The sequence below is a fragment of the Cynocephalus volans genome, chromosome 11 (genome assembly GCF_027409185.1).
Source record: "Cynocephalus volans isolate mCynVol1 chromosome 11, mCynVol1.pri, whole genome shotgun sequence".
Classification (NCBI taxonomy): domain Eukaryota; kingdom Metazoa; phylum Chordata; class Mammalia; order Dermoptera; family Cynocephalidae; genus Cynocephalus; species Cynocephalus volans.
In genome coordinates, this window is record NC_084470.1 from 80,788,176 (window position 1) to 80,809,926 (window position 21,751).

General features: G+C 36.8%; 1 protein-coding gene across 1 annotated transcript in view; it reads right to left on the reverse strand.

Moving 5' to 3' along the window:
* The window catches only part of SHQ1 (SHQ1, H/ACA ribonucleoprotein assembly factor), a 106,937-nt gene that overhangs the window by 53,737 nt on the left and 31,449 nt on the right, over window positions 1–21,751 (reverse strand). Inside the window, exons 8-9 of the mRNA XM_063114575.1 lie at window positions 21,091–21,144; window positions 18,947–19,070 (exon numbers count right to left, since the gene is read on the reverse strand). Of these exons, the coding sequence (XP_062970645.1) occupies window positions 18,947–19,070; window positions 21,091–21,144 (178 nt within the window). The remainder of the gene's footprint in view (window positions 1–18,946; window positions 19,071–21,090; window positions 21,145–21,751) is intronic.

Consider the following 21,751-nt stretch of genomic DNA (forward strand, 5'->3'; position numbering starts at 1 on the left):
ACTTAAGAAATGGTTCCCATCTCTAGGGGATGATGAGGGAGTGATGTTTTTGCCACCATAGGAAAAATAAGGTAACTTGCTAACTCTACACAGTAAGAGCCAAATTTCTTTTCAACTACTGGGGCATTACAGCTGCTATGTGGCTGTGGTTTTCTGGGTATCTAGTTCTGCCCTTTAAAGTTTTGAGCTACACAAAGACAAGAAGCAAAAATAAATACATAAATAAAAGGAAAAAAGAGGTGGTTATTCAAAATACCAGAAAGAAAGCACTGCTTGGTCTGTATTTGTAAAATCATCTCAATATAAATGCCAACATTACTATAATCTTAAAATACATAACTTAGTAGGTACCTGGCTAGAATTCTGAGATTTTGATGATACCATATTATCGAAAAGGATATCTTTTTTTTTTTTTTTTTGTCTTTTTCGTGACCGGCACTCAGCCAGTGAGTGCACAGGCCATTCCCATATAGGATCCGAACCCGCGGCAGGGGCAGGAGCGTCGCAGCGCTCCCAGCGCTCCCAGCGCCGCACTCTCCGGAGTGCGCCACGGGCTCAGCCCTCAAAAAGGATATTTTACAAATTATCTTAATGTTAATTTTTGTAAGTCATTTGACCATAAAAGTGGCCAGAAAAATTGTCAAATTAATCAAAATTAAAAGAACTAAATTGGAGTAATTTGCTTAAATAACAGTCTATGTTGGAAAGTAGAATAGAGTCCCTAACAATTAACACAAACACATAACACTAAATTTAGCATTAAGAAAGCTTCTCAGTCCTTGTAATTTTTTTTAACCCTCAAATTCCTCAGATGTCACTCAACCTCTTACATTTTTGGGTTGTAATAAGAAACACACTGCAGGTGAGCCCACCAGCACCAGCCAGCCAGCTGACCCACGTGGCTCCACGTGACCCCTCATCCCACCTCAGACCCAGGGGGGGATCACCAGCCTATGGATCTGACCCACCAAGTTTGACTCAGCAGAACTCCACACATTAGGGGCTCATTCTACAACCACAGAGTCTCGAACAGAAACCAAGTTGGTTTAACATAACCACCACCACACCTACTGTCAAGTAAGACAGTTCACCCCACGCAGTAGCAACCAAGACCACTCCACAGCCAACCTCAGTGTAATAGAAGAAGCAAACCCCCTACCAAATGACCAAGCATCAGCAAAAAAACACTAGAAGTACAAACAATAAAGAAGAAATGACACCACCAAAAGGATACAGAAATGCCCCAAAGTCAGACTGCATGGAACAGGGAATCCTTGAAATGTCTGAATAAGAATTTTGAGTAATGATCTTAAGAAAACTTGAATAAAGGAAGACTCAACTAGAGAACACAATGAAACAAGAAAAAACAACCAGAATATGAAGGAGAAAATCTACAAAGAGATTAATACCATAAAAAAGTGTAGCAGACCTTCTAGAAATGAAAGACTCACTCAACGAAATAAAAAACACGACTGAGAGCTTGAGCAGCAGGGTAAAGCAAGCACAAGAAAGAATTTCAGAGCTTGAAGATGGTCTTTTTGAAATAGGCAGACCAAAAAAAAAAGGAAAAAAGAATTTAAAATAATGAGGAAAATCTAAGAGAGATAGCAGACAATCTCAAGTGCTCTAAAATCCAAATTGTGGGTATTCCTGAAGGGCAGGAGAAGGGAAAAAGTATTGAAAAGCTACTCAAGGAAATAGTAACAGAAAACTTCCCAGGTGTAGGGCGAGATACAGACCTTCAGATCCAGGAAGCTCAAAGGTCCCCAAACAGATTCAATGCAAAAAGATCCTCCCCAAGACATATTATAGTTAAATTCGCAAAGCTCAAAGGCAAAGAGAGAATTCTACAAGCAGCAAGAGAAAAGCCTCTGGTCACTTATAGGGGAACCCCTATCAAACTAGCAGAAGACTTCTCAATCAAAACCCTACAGGCCAGAAGAAAGTGGAATGATACATTCAAAATACTAAAAGAAAAAACTGCCAGCCAAGAATTCTTTGCCCAGCAAGGTTCTCCTTCAGAAACGAGGGACAAATAGTATATTTCCCAGACAAAAAAAAGTTGTGGGAGTTCACCACCACACGACCAGCCCTGCAAGAAATTCTCAAGAGAGTCATTCATCTGGAATCTGAATAATGGTGACCATCATCACAAATACATAAGAAAGAGCAAAACCCACAGTTAAAACAAAAATGCCAGCAAGAAAGAAAAAAGCTAAACCATTTCACCTTAAATCCCCAACTCACATTGAAGAAGAGAAATAAAAGGGGAAATAATGATCAAAAGATATTTAAACTACCTAAATAGCAATTAAATGATAGGAATTAAACAACACTTCTCAATAACTACTCTAAATGTGAATGCACTAAACTCCCCATTCAAAAGACACAGACTGACTGGATTAAAAAGATAGACCCAAGTATATGCTGTCTTCAAGAGACCCACCTTACCTGTAATGACACTCATAGACTAAAAGTGAAGGGATGGAAAAAGATGCAAATGGAAACCAAAAATGAGCAGGAGTAGCTATTCTTATATTGGACAAAATAGGCTTTAAACCAAAAAAATTAAGAAAGACAAAGAAGGCCATTATATAATGATAAAGGGAACTATCCAGCTAGAAGACATAACAATCATAAACATGTATGCACCCAATACCAGAGCACCCAGATATATCAAGCAAACACTCTTAGACCTAAAGAAGGAGATAGGATCTAATACATTAATAGCAGGTGATCTGAACACCCCTCTTTCTGTATGGGACAGGTCTCCCAGGCAACAAGTCAACAAAGAGACACAGGATTTAATCTCTACCCTAGACCAACTGGACTTGGCAGATATATACAAAACATTTCACCCAACAGCTAAAGAATACACTTTCTTCTCATCAGCTCATGGTACATTCTCCAGGATAGACCACATATTAGGCCACAAATCTAGTCTCAGCAAATTTTTAAAAACTGAAATCATTCCAACAATCTTTTCAGACCACAAAGGACTAAAACTGGAGATAAACAATAAGCGAAATGCTAGAAGATATACAAATACATGGAAAATAAATAATAGGCTCCCGAATGACCTATGGGTCCAGGAAGAAATGAAACAGGAAATCAAAAAATTTCTAGAAACTAATGAAAACAAAGACACATCATACCAACATTTGTGGGATACTGCAAAAGCAGTACTAAGAGGCAAATTTATTTCAGTAAATGCTTACATCAAAAAAATGGAGGGCCGAGCCCGTGGTGCACTCGGGAGAGTGTGGCGCTGGGAGCGCAGCGACGCTCCCGCCGCGGGTTCGGATCCTATATAGGAATGGCCGGTGCACTCACTGGCTGAGTACTGGTCACGGAAAAGACAAAAAAAAAAAAAAAATGGAAAGACTTAAAATAAACAACCTAACACTATGCCTCAAAGAACTTGAAAAACAACAACAATCCACACCTAAAGGAAGTAGATGGAAAGAAATAATTAAGATCAGAGCAGAACTGAATGATACAGAGACCCCAAAAAACGGTAGAAAAGATTAACAAAACTAAAAGTTGGTCTTTTGAGAAGATAAACAAAATAGACACACCATTAGCTAGATTAACAAAAAAAAGAAGACCCATATAACAAAAATCAGAAATGAAAAAGGAGACATTACAACTGATACCACAGAAATACAAAGAATCATTACAGACTATTATAAACAACTGTATGACAACAAATTTGAAAATATGGACGATATGGATAAGTTTCTAGACACATATAAATCACTAAGACTGAACCAAGAAGAGACAGGAAACCTGAACAGACCAATAACAAGCAAGGAGATTGAAGCGGTAATTAGCAATCTTCCAACAAAAAAAAACCTGGGTCCAGATGGCTTTACAGCTGAATTCTATCAAACTTTTAAAAGGAGTTAATACCAATTCCCATGAAACTGTTCCAAATGATTGAAACAGACTCTGCTCTCCCAAACTCATTCTATGAGGCCAACATAATTCTGATACCAAAACCAGATAAAGACACAACAAAAAAAGAAAATTACAGGCCAGTATCCGTGACGAACCTAGACGCTAAAATCCTCAACAAAATATTAGCAATTAGAATACAGCAACATCGGGCCGAGCCTGTGGCGCACTCGGTAGAGTGCTGCGCTGGGAGCGCGGCAACGCTCCCGCCGCGGGTTCGGATCCTATATAGGAATGACCGGTGCACTCACTGGCTGAGTGCCGGTCACGAAAAAAAAAAAAAAAAAAAAAAAAATACAGCAACATATTAAAAAAAGTATACACTCTGATCGAGTGGAATTCATCCCAGGGATGCAAGGATGGTTCAACATATGAAAGTCAATAAATGTGATATATCACATCAACAAGCTCAAGGACAAAGATCACATGATTATCTCAATAGACGCTAAAAAAGCATTTGACAAAACTCAACATTCCTTCATGATAAAGACTCTCAACAAATTAGGTATAGAAGGAAATTATCTTAACACAACAAAAGCCATTTATGACAAGCCCACCACCAGTATTACTCTGGGTAAAAATTGAAGGCCTTCCCCACAAGGACAGGAACAAGACAAAGATGTCCACTCTCACCACTTCTATTCAACATAGTACTGGAGGTACCAGCTAGAGCAATCAGGCAAGAGAAAGAAATAAAGGGAATCCAGATTGGGAAAGATAAAGTCAAACTTTCCCTATTTGCAGATGACATGATACTATATATAGAAAAATCTACAGACTCTATCAAAAAACTCCGAGAGCTGGTTAATAATTTCAGTAACACTGCAGGATACAAAATAAATGCCCAGAAATCAGCAGCATTTATATACTCAAATAATGAATTATCAGAAAGAGAAATAAAGAAAGTAAGGCCATTTACAATTGCCACCAAAAAAATACAATACCTAGGGATCAATTTAACCAAGGAGGTTAAAGACCTCTACAATGAGAATTACAAACCACTTCTGAAAGAAATTAAAGAAGACACAAAAAGATGGAAAGATATTTCATGCTCTTGGATTGGAAGAATTAACATTGTGAAAATGTCTATACTACCCAAATACCAATGACATTCTTCACTGAAATGGAAAAAACAATTTTACCTTTCATATAGAAAAACAAAAGACCCCAAATAGCCAAAGCAATCTTGAGCAAAAAAAACAAAGCTGGAGGCATAACTCTGCCTGACTTCAAATTATACTACAAAGCTGTTGTAACCAAAACAGCATGGTACTGGTATAAAAATAGACATTCAGACCAGTGGAGTAGAATAGAGAACCCAGAAATCACTCCTCAGGCTTATAGCCATCTGATATTAGATAAAGGCAACAAAAGTCTACATTGGGGAAAAGATTGCCTCTTCAACAAGTGGTGCTGGGAAAACTGGATATTCACATGCAGAAGAATGAAACTAGATATGCATCTCTCACCATACACTAAAATCAACTCAAAATGGATTAAAGACCTAGGTATAAGACCTGAAACTGTAAAATTACTAAGTGAAAATATAGGTGAAACACTTCAACAGTTAGGTCGGGGCACAGGTTTTATGCACATGAGCCCAAAAGCACAAGCAGCAAAAGAAAAAATAAAGGGAACTATATCAAACTAAAAAGTTTCTGCACAGCAAAAGAAACAATCAACAGAGTGAAAAGACAACCTGCAGAGTGGGAGAAAATTTTTGCCAACTATGCATCCAACAAGGGACTAATATCCAGAATATACATAGAACTCAAGCAATTACACAGTAAAAAAGTAAACGACCCAATTAAAAAATGGGCAAAGGAGCTGAATAGACATTTTTCAAAGGATGACATACAAATGGCCAACAGATACGTGATAAAATGCTCAACATCACTAGTTATCAGGGAAATGAAAATTAAAACCACAATGAGATACCACCTCACTCTAGTTAGACTGGCTATGATCAAAAAGATGGTGAATAACAAATGCTGACAAGGGTCTGGAGAGAAGGGAACACTACTGTACTATTGATGGGAATGTAAATTAGTACAACCACTTTGGGAAACAATTTGGAAGTTTCTCAAACAACTACAGATAGATCTTCCATATGATCCACCATATGATCCACCCACTCTTCTCGGTATATATCCAGAGGAATAGAAATCATCACGTCGAAGAGAGATACCTGCACTCCCATGTTTATTGCAGCTGTGTTTACAACAGCCAAGATATGGAACCTACCTAAATGTCCATTAATAGATGATCGGATAAGGAAACTGTGGTATATATACACTATAGAACACTACTCTGCCATAGAAAAGAATGAAATACTCCCATTTGCAACAACATGGATGAACCTGGAGAAACTTATGGTGAGTGAAACAAGCAAAGCACAGTGGCATAAATACCACATGTGCTCACTCATATGTGGGAGCTAAGAGAGAAAGGAAGGCAGGAAAGAAAGACCACAGTAGTCCCATGATCCAACAGAGGGAGGGAACATTCCTAGGGCTACAAATTGGGAGTTGAGGGGAGAGGCGGAAGAGGAGGGAGGTTGGGGGATAATTGGAAGGGGACAAAGGGTACAAAAGTAATTTCTGGTAGTGGGTATGCCCCCAATATGAATCTGGCCCCCACATCATGGGCATGAGGGGGGACAATCAGCTTTGTATCTCATGAATATTCAAAATAAATAAATTAAATAAACACACACTTGAACTAATGAGTTACTATTACGTCAATTTAAAAAGTATTCTGCTATTAAAATTACATATATAATTATATACCATTATATACATTTATGAGGGTATTTCAAAAAGTTCATGAAAAGATTTGTATTATCTTTCAATTCTATTTTTCCACAAAATTTTTGAAGTACCCTCATATATGTGACTGTTTGTACAGTCACAGACAAAATTAACATGAAGCAAATATATATGTTGTAGATGTTCCCTTTGCCTGAAATGCATAACCCTCAATCTAACCCCTCATTTACCATCTAAATCTTAATTAGGCATTACTTCTTCTGGGAACAGGTTCTGACTCTCCCTCAAACTGGCTTAAGTTTCCCTCATAATTCCTGGCACACCCCTCTATTATAGTAGTGCTATGGTTTGAATGTGTCCCCCAAAAAGTATACGTTAAAAACTTACTTAATCCCAATGTTGGGAGGTGGGGCCTAATGGGAAGTGCTTGGTATGACGGCTCCACCTTCATGAGTGGATTAACGCTGATTATAAAAGGGCTTGCGGGTGCGAATTCATCTCTTGCTCTCTTGCGCCATGTAATGCCTTCTGCCATGTTATGATGCAAGAAGAAGAAGATCCTCACCAGAGGGGTCCAACTTGGACTTCCCTGTCTCTAGAACCCTGAGCCAATAAATTTCTGTTCTTTGTAAATTACCCAGTCTGTGATATTCTGTTATAGCAGAAAAAACAGACTAAGACAAGTAGTTAGTAGCTACCCATTTATTTGCTCTGCACCAAGTACTTTACATATATCATTTAACCCTACAAGTTAGATACTTTCTTCCTTGTTTCATAAATGAGGAAATTGAGGCCTAAGGATATGAAGGAGCTGGCCAAGATCATAGCTGGGAAGCAACAGTCAGGATTTGAAAATAAGTATGTCTGACTCTCAGCCACTAGGAAATAAATACAGTGTCAGTATTTATCTTCTTGTGTAGTGAAGTCCTTGATGGGAAATGACATGACTTTTCATCTTTCTTCCCTGGTCTAGAACAATGTCCAGCAAATTGTATGATCCTGTTCAATAAAGGTTGGTTGCTAATCTACAGTCTGGAGTACACAGAACCTAACTTTAAACATACCTGGCTAAATTGCTCAGATAACATGTCCTAACTATAACAGCGTTTTGGTCTACAGATTTACTTTAAGTTATTATATCATGACAAATGTGGAGTATACAATTTGTTTACTCCTTCCCTTATTACATCTATTCCCTGATGAGAAAAGAATATAGCTATACCAACTTTCTTACATCACTATACCATCAAAAGTTCAAATAATGAATTTAACCCAAGGTTGCTTTTTGCTTTTCTGCTCTAATAAATTCCTGGAAGATTTGCTGGTTTAGAAAGACAACCTTGACATTAACTCTATCCTCCTCCTTAAGTCACTTGTCAAAGCAGTGGTTGTCTCAGTTTAGAAATACATGGCTAGATGTCATCGAAATTACATAATGACAGCATGACTAATTCCAACTTTTACAGACAGTTAAGTCAGGCATTCAAGTACAAGGTAGAACATTAAAAAAAAAAATTCCCATCTATACAATAAGTAGAAAAGCAGAAATGTTAAGAAGTTGAAGATGCATGAAAAGGAAATGCATTCAAGAAAAGGTCTTAAAAGAATTACAATCTAAACCTGGATTTTTTTTTTTAAACCCATAAGCACTGAAAACTTCATAATTTTGTGAGTAAAATTTTAATTCAACTATTCCACCTTAAGAATACAGTATGTAGGGCTGGCCCATGGCTCACTTGCGAGAGTGTGGTCCTGATAACACCAAGGCCATGGGTTCGGATCCCTATATAGGGATGGCCAGTTAGCTCAGTTGGAAGAGCGTGGTGCTGACAACACCAAGTCAAGGGTTAAGATCCCCTTACCAGTCATCTTTAAAAAAAAGAAGAAGAAGAATACAGTATGCATCTCAATGCTCAACTAAAACTATTTTTATTGTTTTAATTAAGGTTATCATACTCTATTTTTCCAATAGATACTATTTCATACTAAGAGTTCTGACTAATTCTTTGGAATTAATTTAGTTTCAAATTGGGAAAACTAAACTGTGCGTGAAGTCAGAAAGAAGAAATACAAGTATATAAAGACAGACAACTGGATACTTCAAATGGTTCATAAAAAGAAAAAACAAACCCAGTCCTACCACTTACGAGTCCTCTTGGTTATATGAAATAGTGAGGAGTATGTCAAGGAATGGGAGAGAAATCAAACCTTTGGAAACACTCACTGTATTACAGTGAGAATATTTGCTTAACTGAATTATGCTTCTTTATATTTTAATCAATGGACAGTAAATATAATTTAGTAAAAATGATTAAATGGATCTACATGCAATTTAATTTATACTAAAAGGCTGCATGAAAATTTTGACTATGAAATTAAGGTCTTAGAATTCTGGTCCCCAATTCTGAATGGCCCAGGAAAGATCATTGAAAAGCCATACATAAATAAATAATCTTACATAGCTCTTAGCTAACTTCTCCACAAAGTAAATGTGATAATGATTCTAACTGTTCCACTGTAGACCAATTGTGCAGCACTGAGTCTGCTTGTCCCTGGTGTCATTTCTTAGCTATTTGATACTTTAATATGAATGCTCTCTCCTGGGTAAATTGAGAGGGAAATTCTTAAGAACTGCTGCGAGAATTAAAAGAGACAACGAACATGTCTTTACATGTGAAAAGGGAAGGACAACAGGTCACACAGATCAGGGGTCCGCATACTCCCTTCCCTTGCCCCCATCACTACCTGTGAAGTATGTGCCCACATAGTCCTTCCCCTTTAACACCACAGCTAGTGCTTCAGTTCAGACCACACTGCCTGTGTCCAGGAAAGAAAAAGTGTCTCCTCTCTTCTCTGCACCACTAACCTCGGCCCCTTTGGTGACTCTATCCTAAGTGCTACTGCCAGATGAAACTGATTTCGTGAGCCTCTCACTGGTCCCAACAACACACTCTTCAGTGGTTCTTCCCTGAAGAAGACCCAATCTCTTTAGCAAGCCACTGCAAGCCGTCTTCAGCCCTGCGCCAACACACCGTTCCCAGCTTTTTCCTTCCATTCCCCTCCACACCCCAGGCCTCCAGACAACCTAGAGGATTTACCACTTCTTAAGACATCGATCTCTTATTTTCTTCTCCCTAGTTTTTTTTTTACCTTCTACTTTTTCAGGGAATATCTTTCCTCCACATCTTCCTTTCTAAATCCCACACGTTCTTTACGTAATAACCACTACACCTCACTCATTAGGCCTATGCTGTTTGCTTCTTCCTTATCAATTCCCTCCCTACTCCCCCCACTCACAAGCACCCTATATGGTCAGAGTGATGTGTGGTACTGGAATCCTGTGACTCATCCCCTCCTCTCTGACCAGGCTCTGGCTGAAAAGAATAATACAAAGTGGTTGAACGAGAGGTAAGGGATCTGTCTTTTTTTCAGGCTTTCTGGTGGAAGCGACATAAGAGATTGCAGGACATCTACCCCTGACCTAATCCTGAAACCTGCACAGGGTTGAGACTCAGTCTCAAACTTGGATTGAAGGAAGAGAGACCCAGGGCAAGCCCTCACTGCAGCTAGAAACTGGCAGGCCCAAGAAAGTGTGAGAAAGACAGGCTGGCACTCAGCGGGCTTTATAGCAGAGACTGAAAACTGACTTGAACTCTCATACATGCTATGGCTCTTACAATGTTATTTAAAATCTTCCACTTCGTTGTTCATGTATACTTTTGAAAAATTTTACATTAAAAACCATTACTTTCTCTTTCTTTTAAAAAGTCCCCCAAACTGGCAATACATCATATTCACATGGCAACAGTAGGCTACAGATAGGCCATGTATCTCTCCAGTTCCCAGAGGCCTCATTATTCCCTATTTTCTTAAACCCTGCCACCCTCATTCATTTACCCATGTGGCCAAGTAGGCATCTCAGTTTGCTTCTTCTAAGGCAGAGGGGCCTACTCAAATGTGAACCAGCTATATCAACTAGATCTCATCCTGTGGGGAGGAGAGAAAACAGCTGAAATGATCCACTTAATGCTGGGCACTATTCAGAACATAAGGTAGCCAAGAACCTCAGCTCACTACAAAAGGTCTCCCCTTCAACCTCTGTGTACATACTTAAGGTAGAGGGCTCATTTTTTTCTGTAAACAGCTGGGAAGTAAATATTTTGGCTTCGTGAGCCATACAATCTCTGTTGCAGCTACTCAATTCTGGCATTATATCACAAAAGCAGCCACAGACAATACTTATGTAAATAAGCATAACTGTGTTGCAATAAAACTTTATTTATAGACAATAAAATTTGAATTTCATATAATTTTCATGTGTCATGAAACACTATTTTTCCTTTTACATTTTTAAAGGATTGGAAAAAAATATTAGAAGTGGGCTGGCAGGTCAGTTCAGTTGGTTAGAGCACGGTGTCATAACACCAAGGTCAAGGGTTTGCATCCCTGAACAGGCCAGCTTCCAAAAAAAAACTAAAAATGTAAAAAGCTCAAGGACCATACAGGATGAATTTGGCCTAAGGGGTGGCAGTTAAGGTATTTTCTTAAGAGACTCTCTCCTTTATATCTCATATTTTATATCTTATCTTTTGTCCTATGATTCCTGTTACACGATAAACTCCTAAAGAGCAAAGACCAAGTCATGTGTACCCTTATAAATTTTCACTGATAATGACTTCCACAGAGAATAAATTTGACTCTTGTCTGTTTAATTAGTAATATTGAAAAATAAGTGGTAGACATTTAACTTCTTTCTTAAACTCTAAATTGCATAAATATCATTCTTACATGTTTTCCAGATAACACACAAAGTATTATTCAATTTACTTCCTCTAAATTTCAATATTAATATGCAACAGAACCTTGATTCATTAGGGTCAAATGTTTTCTTTTTCTTCTCCCAAATTTGTCTTAAACATATACAATTTTCTGCCTTTATCTTCTTTTTTGGGTGGGAGGGACCACTTTTTTATTATTGTTAAAGAATCCACTTTCATGACTATTATAAAGCCCAGGCTAAATTAACAGTGACAAGTTCTAGAGGTATCTACATTCCACTCTGAATTTTCTGGTTATCGTCCCTGTCTTCTCTCTTGACTTCAACTGAAAACGCAGACTCATGAGGCCTCAATCCCTGTCTTACTATTCCTGGCAAATGCCAAATACAACTATGTAGGAGGCTTTTCCTGAGGAGAAGACCACTTTGTCTTCCCAGAAGATAAACCCTCCACTTTGCTTTATGAGGCAGATAGCAGCCCCAAACCACAGATAGGTTGGGGCCTGCGCAGGCCTCAATTGCCTTTATTTTCTTACCAAAAGTAGACTTAAATTTACTTCCATGAAAATTCAGATCCATAAAAATAATTTCAAAACTGACTTGAAATTTATTTAAGGAGACACTAATTACAAAAGTCATTTTTTAAGCCATACATTCAAACCATGTAACTAACCTTCTGGGTTTTCTATATTGCTCAGCTCAGAAACTGCAGAAACGAACAAAACCTACCTTAAATAAATAGGACAGGAAATACAATATAGACTTAAGTTGTATGTAAGTAAATATTTAAGAGATCAACTAATTTCGAGCCATCATCACCAGTAAACAAGCATTACTATATACCTCAAATTTTCAAAGAACATTACATTTAAAAATATCTTAAGTGATATTTTTGTAGCAGAATAACCATAACCTGTTAATCCTTTGTGGCAATTAAAAGGCAATTTATTATTTGTACACCATATAGGAAATGCTGCCCCCTATACTGTATTTTAAAAGAAAAATTTTTTATATAAATGTAACCCAGAAATTACCACAAGAGCAAGCTAAATATTTTTAGTGGGAAACAATACTTAGTGGTTAACAGGATAATCAGGAAAAAAGGGATTCTATGGAGACGACTGGAATTTGATTTTCTGCCTTTTAATGTTTACATTCATTTACAATATCGTCCTACAGGGAGTACATGCATAAGTAAACAAATGCTGAGGATAAATAATATATACAAATGGGAAAAATGTGCCAATTTAAGAGATTGGGAGTGCATATTTTCACTTTAAGGAAGAGACAAGAGTAAAAGGAATTTGCAGTGCCTCGTGGAAGAAGGATCCAGAGAGAGCAAGATGAGAACTGGCTTGGCTACAATCCTGCTCACCCTTTCCAACACTCAATTGCAGGTCACACTCTTCAGGAGTAGCTCCTCCTGTCCTCTGAAGCTCTCTCCTTTCTTGGATTAGTTGGTATTTAAATGGTCAGGAAAAACAGGTACAAACACTACTTTAATATTTGACTTTAATTCCAAGCTATTTAAATTTCCTGAAAGCATTATGATTGTTCCATTCTTAGAAACATTATTTGCAATGAGGAATTAAGTAGGAGATAAAAAGTTCAAGAACAATTTAAAATATGAGGAAGAAAACAGAAAGAATTACCATGTCCTAGATGAAGAGCACGGAATAAAGCGATAATATTAAAGAGGGAGAGACATAAATTCTAGTGACCAGTCAACTCAAACAGGAAAGAAACAATCAACCAGTTTTAAAAGCTGTAGGACAAATCTCAGGATCAGATAGCATATCAACTTTCCATCATATGGTTCCAACAAATGAATTTTCATTGAGGAAGTTATGCTATTCCATGAACTTCCTCATGGTACTCATTCACAGTGTTTAGAACACTGTCCCCCATCCTTCTATGTCCAAATACTACCCACCCATCAAGTCCCAGTTCAAATCTCGCACACACACCCCCAATGAAGCTTTCCTTGACCCCTAGTGAAGCATCAACTCTCCCTTTTTGGAACTACTTAATCCACATTTCTTGTAAGGTACTTACCAGTGTCTAGTATGAATTTCATGTTATTGATCGACATCTTAGCTTCCCTGCTAGTGCACAAGCTTCCCAAATACAGTATACATGTCTAATTCATTGTTCTACTGCTCTTTATATTTTCAGGGTGCATTGTACAAAATAACTTTTGAGTAGGTATTCATCCAAAATATCTGTTGAATGAATTAATTAACAGATGAACTTGGGCTGGCTGGTTAGCTCAGTTGTTTGAGAGTGGTACTAATAACACCAAAGTCCAGGGTTCGATCCCTGTTACTGACCAGCTGCCAAAAAAAAAAAAAAAAAAAAAAATAGATGAACTCATCAACCAATTGACAAGTACTTGAGAGTGCCAGGAAACTTGAAAAAGCTGAGAAACAAAAGTCAAATAAAGCAGAGGCTCCCCTGTAGAAGGTTACATATCTTAAATGACATAACGTAGGTCAGTTTCCCTGGCTTTATATTTTCACTCTCCATATCCCTCTTTTTGAGCTATTTTTCACAAATGCAATTTTTTAAAAAACCTGGTAGCTATGCAGTTCTGTACACCTCTCCTTCATTAGAACTCCAGGACCCAGCTCAGCACCTTGACATAACAGGTACTCAACAAATATTTGAATAAATCTCAAAAGTTTCACATAATGTATTTAAAAAGTAAAAATTAAAAGACCTAACAATTCTTTAAGATGTCCAGAATTAGGAACTCATAAAAATTAAATATATATAAATGTCAATATTGAAAAATTCTAGTGATTTCATCTTGGTTTTCAAGTTTTGGGATATCTACCAATTCAATTGAGTCTACAATTCAATTTTAAAAAGCATTTGCCAAATTGACTCTGGAATACAATTAAAGCATTAAAAAGAAATTCACCTTCAAGGTTTCATCAGAACTCGGAGCTCACACAATACACTTGCCATACCTCAATTTCTTGAACATCCATTTTTCTTAAAAAAAAGATCATCCCCAAGCCCTGTGCTTGGTGCCACAGCTCTTCTTTTCTTTCATACTGATCGTGTTATTATATATATGGGAGACTTTAGTAAAGCAGTAATTTCTGAAAAATTGATTATTGAGCCCAGTTAATGACTGATATGTAAGGACTATTAATTATGTGAAGTAAAAACAGCTTTTAAGTGGTGACATCAACTAGAGTCCTGAAGACTGTTTCTTGGGTTACAGCCTTCCACGTAGCTGCTATTCATCACACTTTAAATGTTTACAGAAAGGTAGGTTCCTATTAGCCTTAAAAACAAAACAGAACAACAACAACATAAACCACCTAACTTTGTATGTGTTTTTTAATCCAAAAAATTTTCATACAACTTTCTAAATAGAAGTTGTTTTCCACAAAATGGTGCATAAACTTAAATTTGAAACACAGTAGTACAGTGGTTAAGAGCCCACACCAAAAAAAACACAAAAACATTTTATAAAGGAAAATCACAAGTACAAAAATAGAGAAGTCATCATGATTCCCACGTACTCATCACCCAGTCAATGATTATCAACAAGAGGCCAACGTGGTTTCAGCAGTACCCTACCCACCTTCCCACAACCTACTCTGGACTACTTTGAGGCAAATCCTTGGCTTCATATGATTTCCTTTAGAACTGTTTAGTTACACCTACCTAAAGACAAATCCAGGTTCTACCATCTACTAGCTGTGTGACTCTGGGCTACTGACTTAACTTCTTTGAGCCTGTCTTCTATCTGCAAAATGGGGATAGTCATCCCTGCTTCTCAGGATTGCGATGGGAGTGAAATGCGATAAGGTATATAAAGAACTGAGCCTTGCACTAGCACTAATAAATGATTGCTGTACTAGCATATTACGATGGAACTCTTTCTGACTCATTTCCAATGAAGCTTATAAAGGACAAAATAGGTAACAAATATTTCTGTATTTTAAAAAGAGATGTTATACTGAACTTGTACAGATTTGTAACCCATTAGCCCAATATTCACCTTCAGGAGCTTATGGGTAAAGACGTCCAGAAAAATCTCTTTGGATAAAGTTGGTAGGGTGCTGTGGGATTTCCTACCACCCTCCATGAGTGAGGGAAGGAGGTGATTTTCTGGCGCTTTAAACTAAGAGGAAGGGGGTTTTGAGAGGCCCTAAGAGAATATAACCTGCTTGTCCTGGAAACTGTAATTGTAGGGTACAAAGAAGACTGGTGTCTAACCCCCTTCAAGAAGCAGGAACTCAAGAAGCCATCCGTGGTGGCTGAGTGCAGAGAGCTGCTCTGGAAGCAAGGGGTACTTCCTACAGCTGCAAAAGGGGCCCCCTCCCCTCTGCTGGCTTCTAACCTGAGGCAGGCCCGAACTGCGGAAGGGAAGGTTTGCTTTTTTAATAAAGTTCAAAGTGGACATTTGAAGCACTGAAATTGGACTGCTCTTGTGACTAGAAGTAGTGAGAACTGTTTTGTACCCTAAAGTGATAGAAAAAGTTATAGGGTATATATTATAGAAGACACATATATGATATATAGAGAGTATATATTCCAACCAAGAAGAAAGGGAAATAAAGAACCCACAGAATGAGCTCAAAGGGGGAACTGGAAGAAAAAAATTAAGTTGTTGTTCCCTTCTACCCCATCACATTCAGCCCTTTCAGTGGAAGTAGACTATAAAAAAATTACAAAGTATAAAAAATATATAAATTATAAAGACTAATAAGGTGCAGATGTTACTACAAATACTCAGTAAAACGTGTAAATAATATAAGATCAAGTATTAAGCTATAAGTCTTATCACTTTTAAATAGAATAAAACTTGTGAAGATATATTAGGAAAGCTGCTCTCTCTTTATCCCTCTTACTTTTATTTTCAATTAACTAATAGCAGCTAAGTGATGCTTCCATGAAGGATTCTACCTATTCTTTCCAAAAGAATGGAACAAGGAGGAGGTGGTGAAAGTTGCTGAAGAGATAGGGACAGAGGGAAAAAACAGGGAAGCCATGGAGTTGTTCGGTCCTCTGTTAAGCACTAAAAAAGTACTTAAGGGGCAAAACAGGATTTCCTGCCATTAAAGGAGTTTGGATTAAACACATAGCTACAGTGAGAGAGAAACACACAATCTTCTGGAGAAGGGGAGGGAGTGGGAGAAAAATTACAAAACTGAAAAAAGCCAAAGGCATAGTAAAGAATTCTTATAAAGGCCACTGTGAAGCCAGATAAAGCAAATTCAAGGCTCTTTGAAAACTCAGATCATAGTCAATCAGTTATAATGAAATATTTTGTAGATTCTGAAGCAGTCCTACGTTGGTTTTGGAAGCTCATTCCATTTAAGATCAATATTTCTTTGGAGGAAAAGAGTTATTCATTACTTTCAACAGCAAAAGCACTATACTGACCTTTATAAGAAAAAGTGTGACTGCTATGATTGCATTTTGAATTATAAGTAGGCACAAATTCATTCTTGGAAAACATTAAATGGCAAACCAGAGCTGCCATCACTTAAATAAGGGGGTGTCCAAACAAACGAGACTTTTCAGGGGCAATAATGGCATCCCTGTGCCATCCACCTGTGCAATCGTTGTCCAGAGCTTGTTATCCCTGTGGCTTACGGCACAAATTCTAGATAGTCCAGCCCTCTGTTTCAGCACTAACCAACCACACTCAAATTAGTCAAGGAACACACTGTATGGTTTATAGAGGGTTCAGATTCATTTTTAGCAGAGGCCCCAGCGTGTTACTTCAAGTTTTCTGTTGCTATCATAACACAGCTGATAAGACTATCTCTTGTCAGAACAATGATGATGAAAAGTTAAGTCTCAGTTTCATTTCTGACCTACTAAAACTGTTTGAGTAATTGATTACAGTGTAAGTCAAGGCAATCAAATTTATTTTTGGTCATGCAATCACGGAACTGATTACTTTTCAAATAAAAATCCAGAGGACTAGATTATTTCCCAGAATAAAAAGTAATAAGTAGTAGTTTATACGTGTGAGAGTGAGTGAAAGTGAGTGAGAATGTGTATGTCTGTGAACATGTGCATGCACACATGCATGCAAACATGCACATGGGGATTTTGCCACAATTTTCCATCTGAAAGCCATGATGTAACAGGATAATCAAAAACTGCATTCTCACTGTTTAAATCTATTTATAATACCCAGATAATCTAGCATGACTTAAAAAAAGAAATTAATTGTGATGAGCACCTCAAGCTCAATGATTACTCATTTAGTAAGCTGATTTTTCAAGAAATATCTTGAATGGAAGACAAAAAGAAATGACATAGGAAAAAACAAAGCAGTTTGTTTCCCACCTTTAAGTTAAAGAAGACAGATTTCCCAATGATAGTAACTCTTTTATCCTATAATTAACAATCCTTCAAAATAAAATACAGCTAGTCTAAACCAACTGGATGAATAAAAAGGCATCTTTCATTTAACTATGATTCATTTTTGCAATTATTGTCTACTTTAAAAGAATCTACTTCCAACATGACCTTTTTCCCCCAGGGCAAGATGACTCTAGGTTACACAGAAGGCAGAGAAAAAACTAGGCACACCTTCAGCTGGGACAAAACATTGGAGATGTGATTCTCCCCTTTAAGCCAACGAAGGCACCTGGACGAAGAAGGAAGAACTTCCTTTCTTTCCCTTTCTTATCCAGAAGCCTGAAAAGTCAGCTCCCGCAAACACTTTTACCTAAGGTCAGAGTAATGATGAGACTCCCCAGGGGGAGAATATAAGAAATGACCATAAAGTACTGAAAGTGACTTTTAAATAAATGTGCCAGCACTGATACAAATGAATGTTGCCCCCTTCAAAGTCATTATCTTGGAAATTATATACTTATTCTCATGATGCTGTTATGAGCACTTTGGAATTTGTTTCAGAGCCTGGAATTTTCCACATACTTAAAGCTACTAAGTATTTGTTTTTTCAGGACGAATTTACCAATAGTCAAAAGTCCTCAAAGTAGTTGCGCTTTTCACTGGGAAGCTGACATTCTAAGTCTAGGTTATATGTCCCCTCCTGCAGAGCACTTTTCACTCTCCACTGGAATTGTTTACTTATTTATCCTCTCTGACAAAACTGTAATCTTCGCTGAGTTAGGAATTTATCTATCTGATTTATTATTATACCCACAGTCCTACCACAGGGTCTAGAAAATTACAGGCAGTCTACTCTAATACAAAACGGTCTAGAATACTGTGTGGACCTTCTCTATTTACCCTCGCCATTCCTCTCACACATCTCTGTATGATTATATATCCATACAGAGGGATTATTTCCTTATAAATCTGTGGGGGGGGGGTTGATTAGGTGATTTCCAATATTTATTTATAGAAAAAAAAGCAAAAATCATTATTACATCTTCACAGACTAAAAATCTACAACTTTTTCACTCCCAAATTTGCCAGCATGAGAATACCTTACCTAGTTGCAATATCTTTATAGTGTCTCTGTAAGCCTTCATCACCAGCTTGAAATGGCGGTAAAGTGGGTAGCACAAAACTCTTCTTCCAAAAGACACCAGGATTTCATGAACATTAGCCCAAGTCTGTGAAATACCATTTTAATAAGTAATCATTTCCATAAAATTTTACACAAACAAAAGCACACAATGAAATGGGAAACTATTCTCAATCAAAACCTATAATAAGTTTGGATCATCATGAAGCCAAGTAGCAACCATGAAATGAGATTATTTTTGTATACCTTACAATACATTACTTAATCGTAGTCTTTGTAAGTTCCCACACTATATAAACATATCACAAGTGCTCCTTAAAAACCACATATGTAACAGGAGGGTTTTCAAAAGTCTTAAGAATTACAAATAAGACTCTGTAACACATGGCATTAACAAAATACACATGCACAAAAAGGACGTTTTTAAATGATGTTTCATGTTTTTGCCTTTTAAGGCCGTTCAAGATAGCACAGATAAAGGATAGAGAACTCTTTAGCGAAGTATATTCACAGTCCCCCCCCCCTTTTTTTTTTTTTTTTTGCTTTGAGCGTGAGTAATACATGATATTTATTTGAGTAATTTGCTTCCACTGATCAAGAAATTGCACTACTGATTTCTGGGGAAAAAAGTGTTTTATCCATAACAAACTGATACCATTAGCAATTCAAAACTTATTAAAAGTACTAGACAAAGGAAATTTTCTACAACATTGTTTTTCAATTGTTTTTTGATAAGAAAAGAATAAAAATGTAAATCATATGTAAAAACTTAAAATATAAAACTGAGAACAAGATAATTTCCTGTATATTAATCCTTCGCTGAGACATCTAATTAAGAAAACTGAGTATGTGAAAAAGAATAGCTAATATCTAAAAAGAACTTTCAAAAAATTCTAGCAAAAAAGAAAACACTTATAAAAGTTTAACAGAGCTATTAATATGTCTGGCAATTCTAAATTATCTCAAAAACAATAAAGATTTCAAAATAAAATCATAAATAGGTAAATCTTAATGTAAACTTTGGTAACTATACTATGAAATTACCCAGTCACCAACTACTTTCAACAAAAGAGCAGTATAATTATTACAAAAACCAATTCCTCTATTTTATGCTGATCACAGCAATATGAGGAGCCCAAAAGAAGCCTAGAAAGCAGCACTTCTCCCTCTTCAACATGCATACGAACACCTGGAGATCTGCTACGGATTCTGATTCAGTGGGTCTGGCATAGGACTGAGATTCTGTCTTCCTAACAAGCTCCCAGCTGAGGCTGCTGGTCAAGTTGTTGGTCAGTGGACCATTCTTGGAGTACTACGATTCTCTGAAGTAACTGTTTTTGTTCAAATAATAGGTAAGATATAATAGAAACTAAGCGGTGCCATGAAACTATCTTGATTTTACAACTTAAAAAATAATAGCAGTCTTAATTGATGATACAATTATCAATTGTTTAAATTCATACTTTTTCATAATTTCTCCTTTTAATTAGTTTTGATGTGCAACAGTTTGTTCAAAATTAGGAAATTTAAAGATATCATCATCCTTTGATACTCTGGGTGAGACCTGTACCACTATTTTCTAGAAAATTGATATAAAAACCAATTATCACTATACTAAGAGTTATTAAACCTAAACATACTAATTTTAGGACCTAGGATAAGTTATTTAAGCTATATGATCTAAGTTTCCTCACCTGTGAAACCAGCAATACTTACCTTACAGACTTATTGAAAGGAATAGATGAAATAATATGTAAAATGCTTAGCACAGACCCTAAGCGTTTGGTGGTCAGTTATCACCTACATTTGCTTCCCATCTTTGAGCTCGGAGCCCTGATAAATGTCAACTTACAGTCAGGCCTCCAGCTCTACCCCAAATTCTACCCCAATAAACCATGTCTCATTCTTTCTCCAAAGTGTATTTGCCCTCCCCCAGCTTCCAAAATACCCTACCTGGCTTCATTGTCAGAATTTTATTAAAAAGATGGAAAAGAAACTTCTATGCTTTAAGTCAAAGAATTGCTTGAATTACCTAAAATGAAGTAATGACAACAGAAAAATAACTTTCTGAACAACAAAACTTAAACACTTACAACTAGAAATCATACCTCAAACCAGCACAGTGTTGGACTCAGTTTTCTAATATTCCATGCAGATTCAACCTTTATTTGTTTTGGAGAAAAGAGTACCATCATATTAGAGGTAAGGTCATTTGAGGATAAAGCAAATATATCCATTTATTCGACTAGTATCTGAGAAATACTCACCTATTGAAGAACTAAGAAGTGTTTACAACTGTAGAAAAATAATTATTTTACTGACACAGAGACTACCAGAGGTAAGTTTCTGTTTACTTTCCTTAAGATTTAATGAAATATAACTTTTCTCCTGATAAAAGTACCAGAAAACAAAAGCAAATAAGCAGGGGCTTTGAAACTAAAAATTAAAGCAAAGTGATGCTTGCTCATTTTCTGTCTCTCTCATTGAGTTATTTGCCTTCCAAACATTCCATAAATAATCTATCAAAGGAATCAAAAATAATGTTGAAGTACTATCTGTGGCACTTAAAAAGCTTCTCAAGAATCTGGCCTTTCTGAGAATGCTTGTGAAAATAAGTACATTCTAGAGGTCTAAAAGTTGCAATACTTCATGATTTCGAGTATACAAATAAAAGTATTTTAAAAATGGTAAATTTTATCAAGCATAACTAAACATTCTCACTCATCTTTTCAAGATTCAACAATATGAAGCACTTTTTTGTCAAAGAAA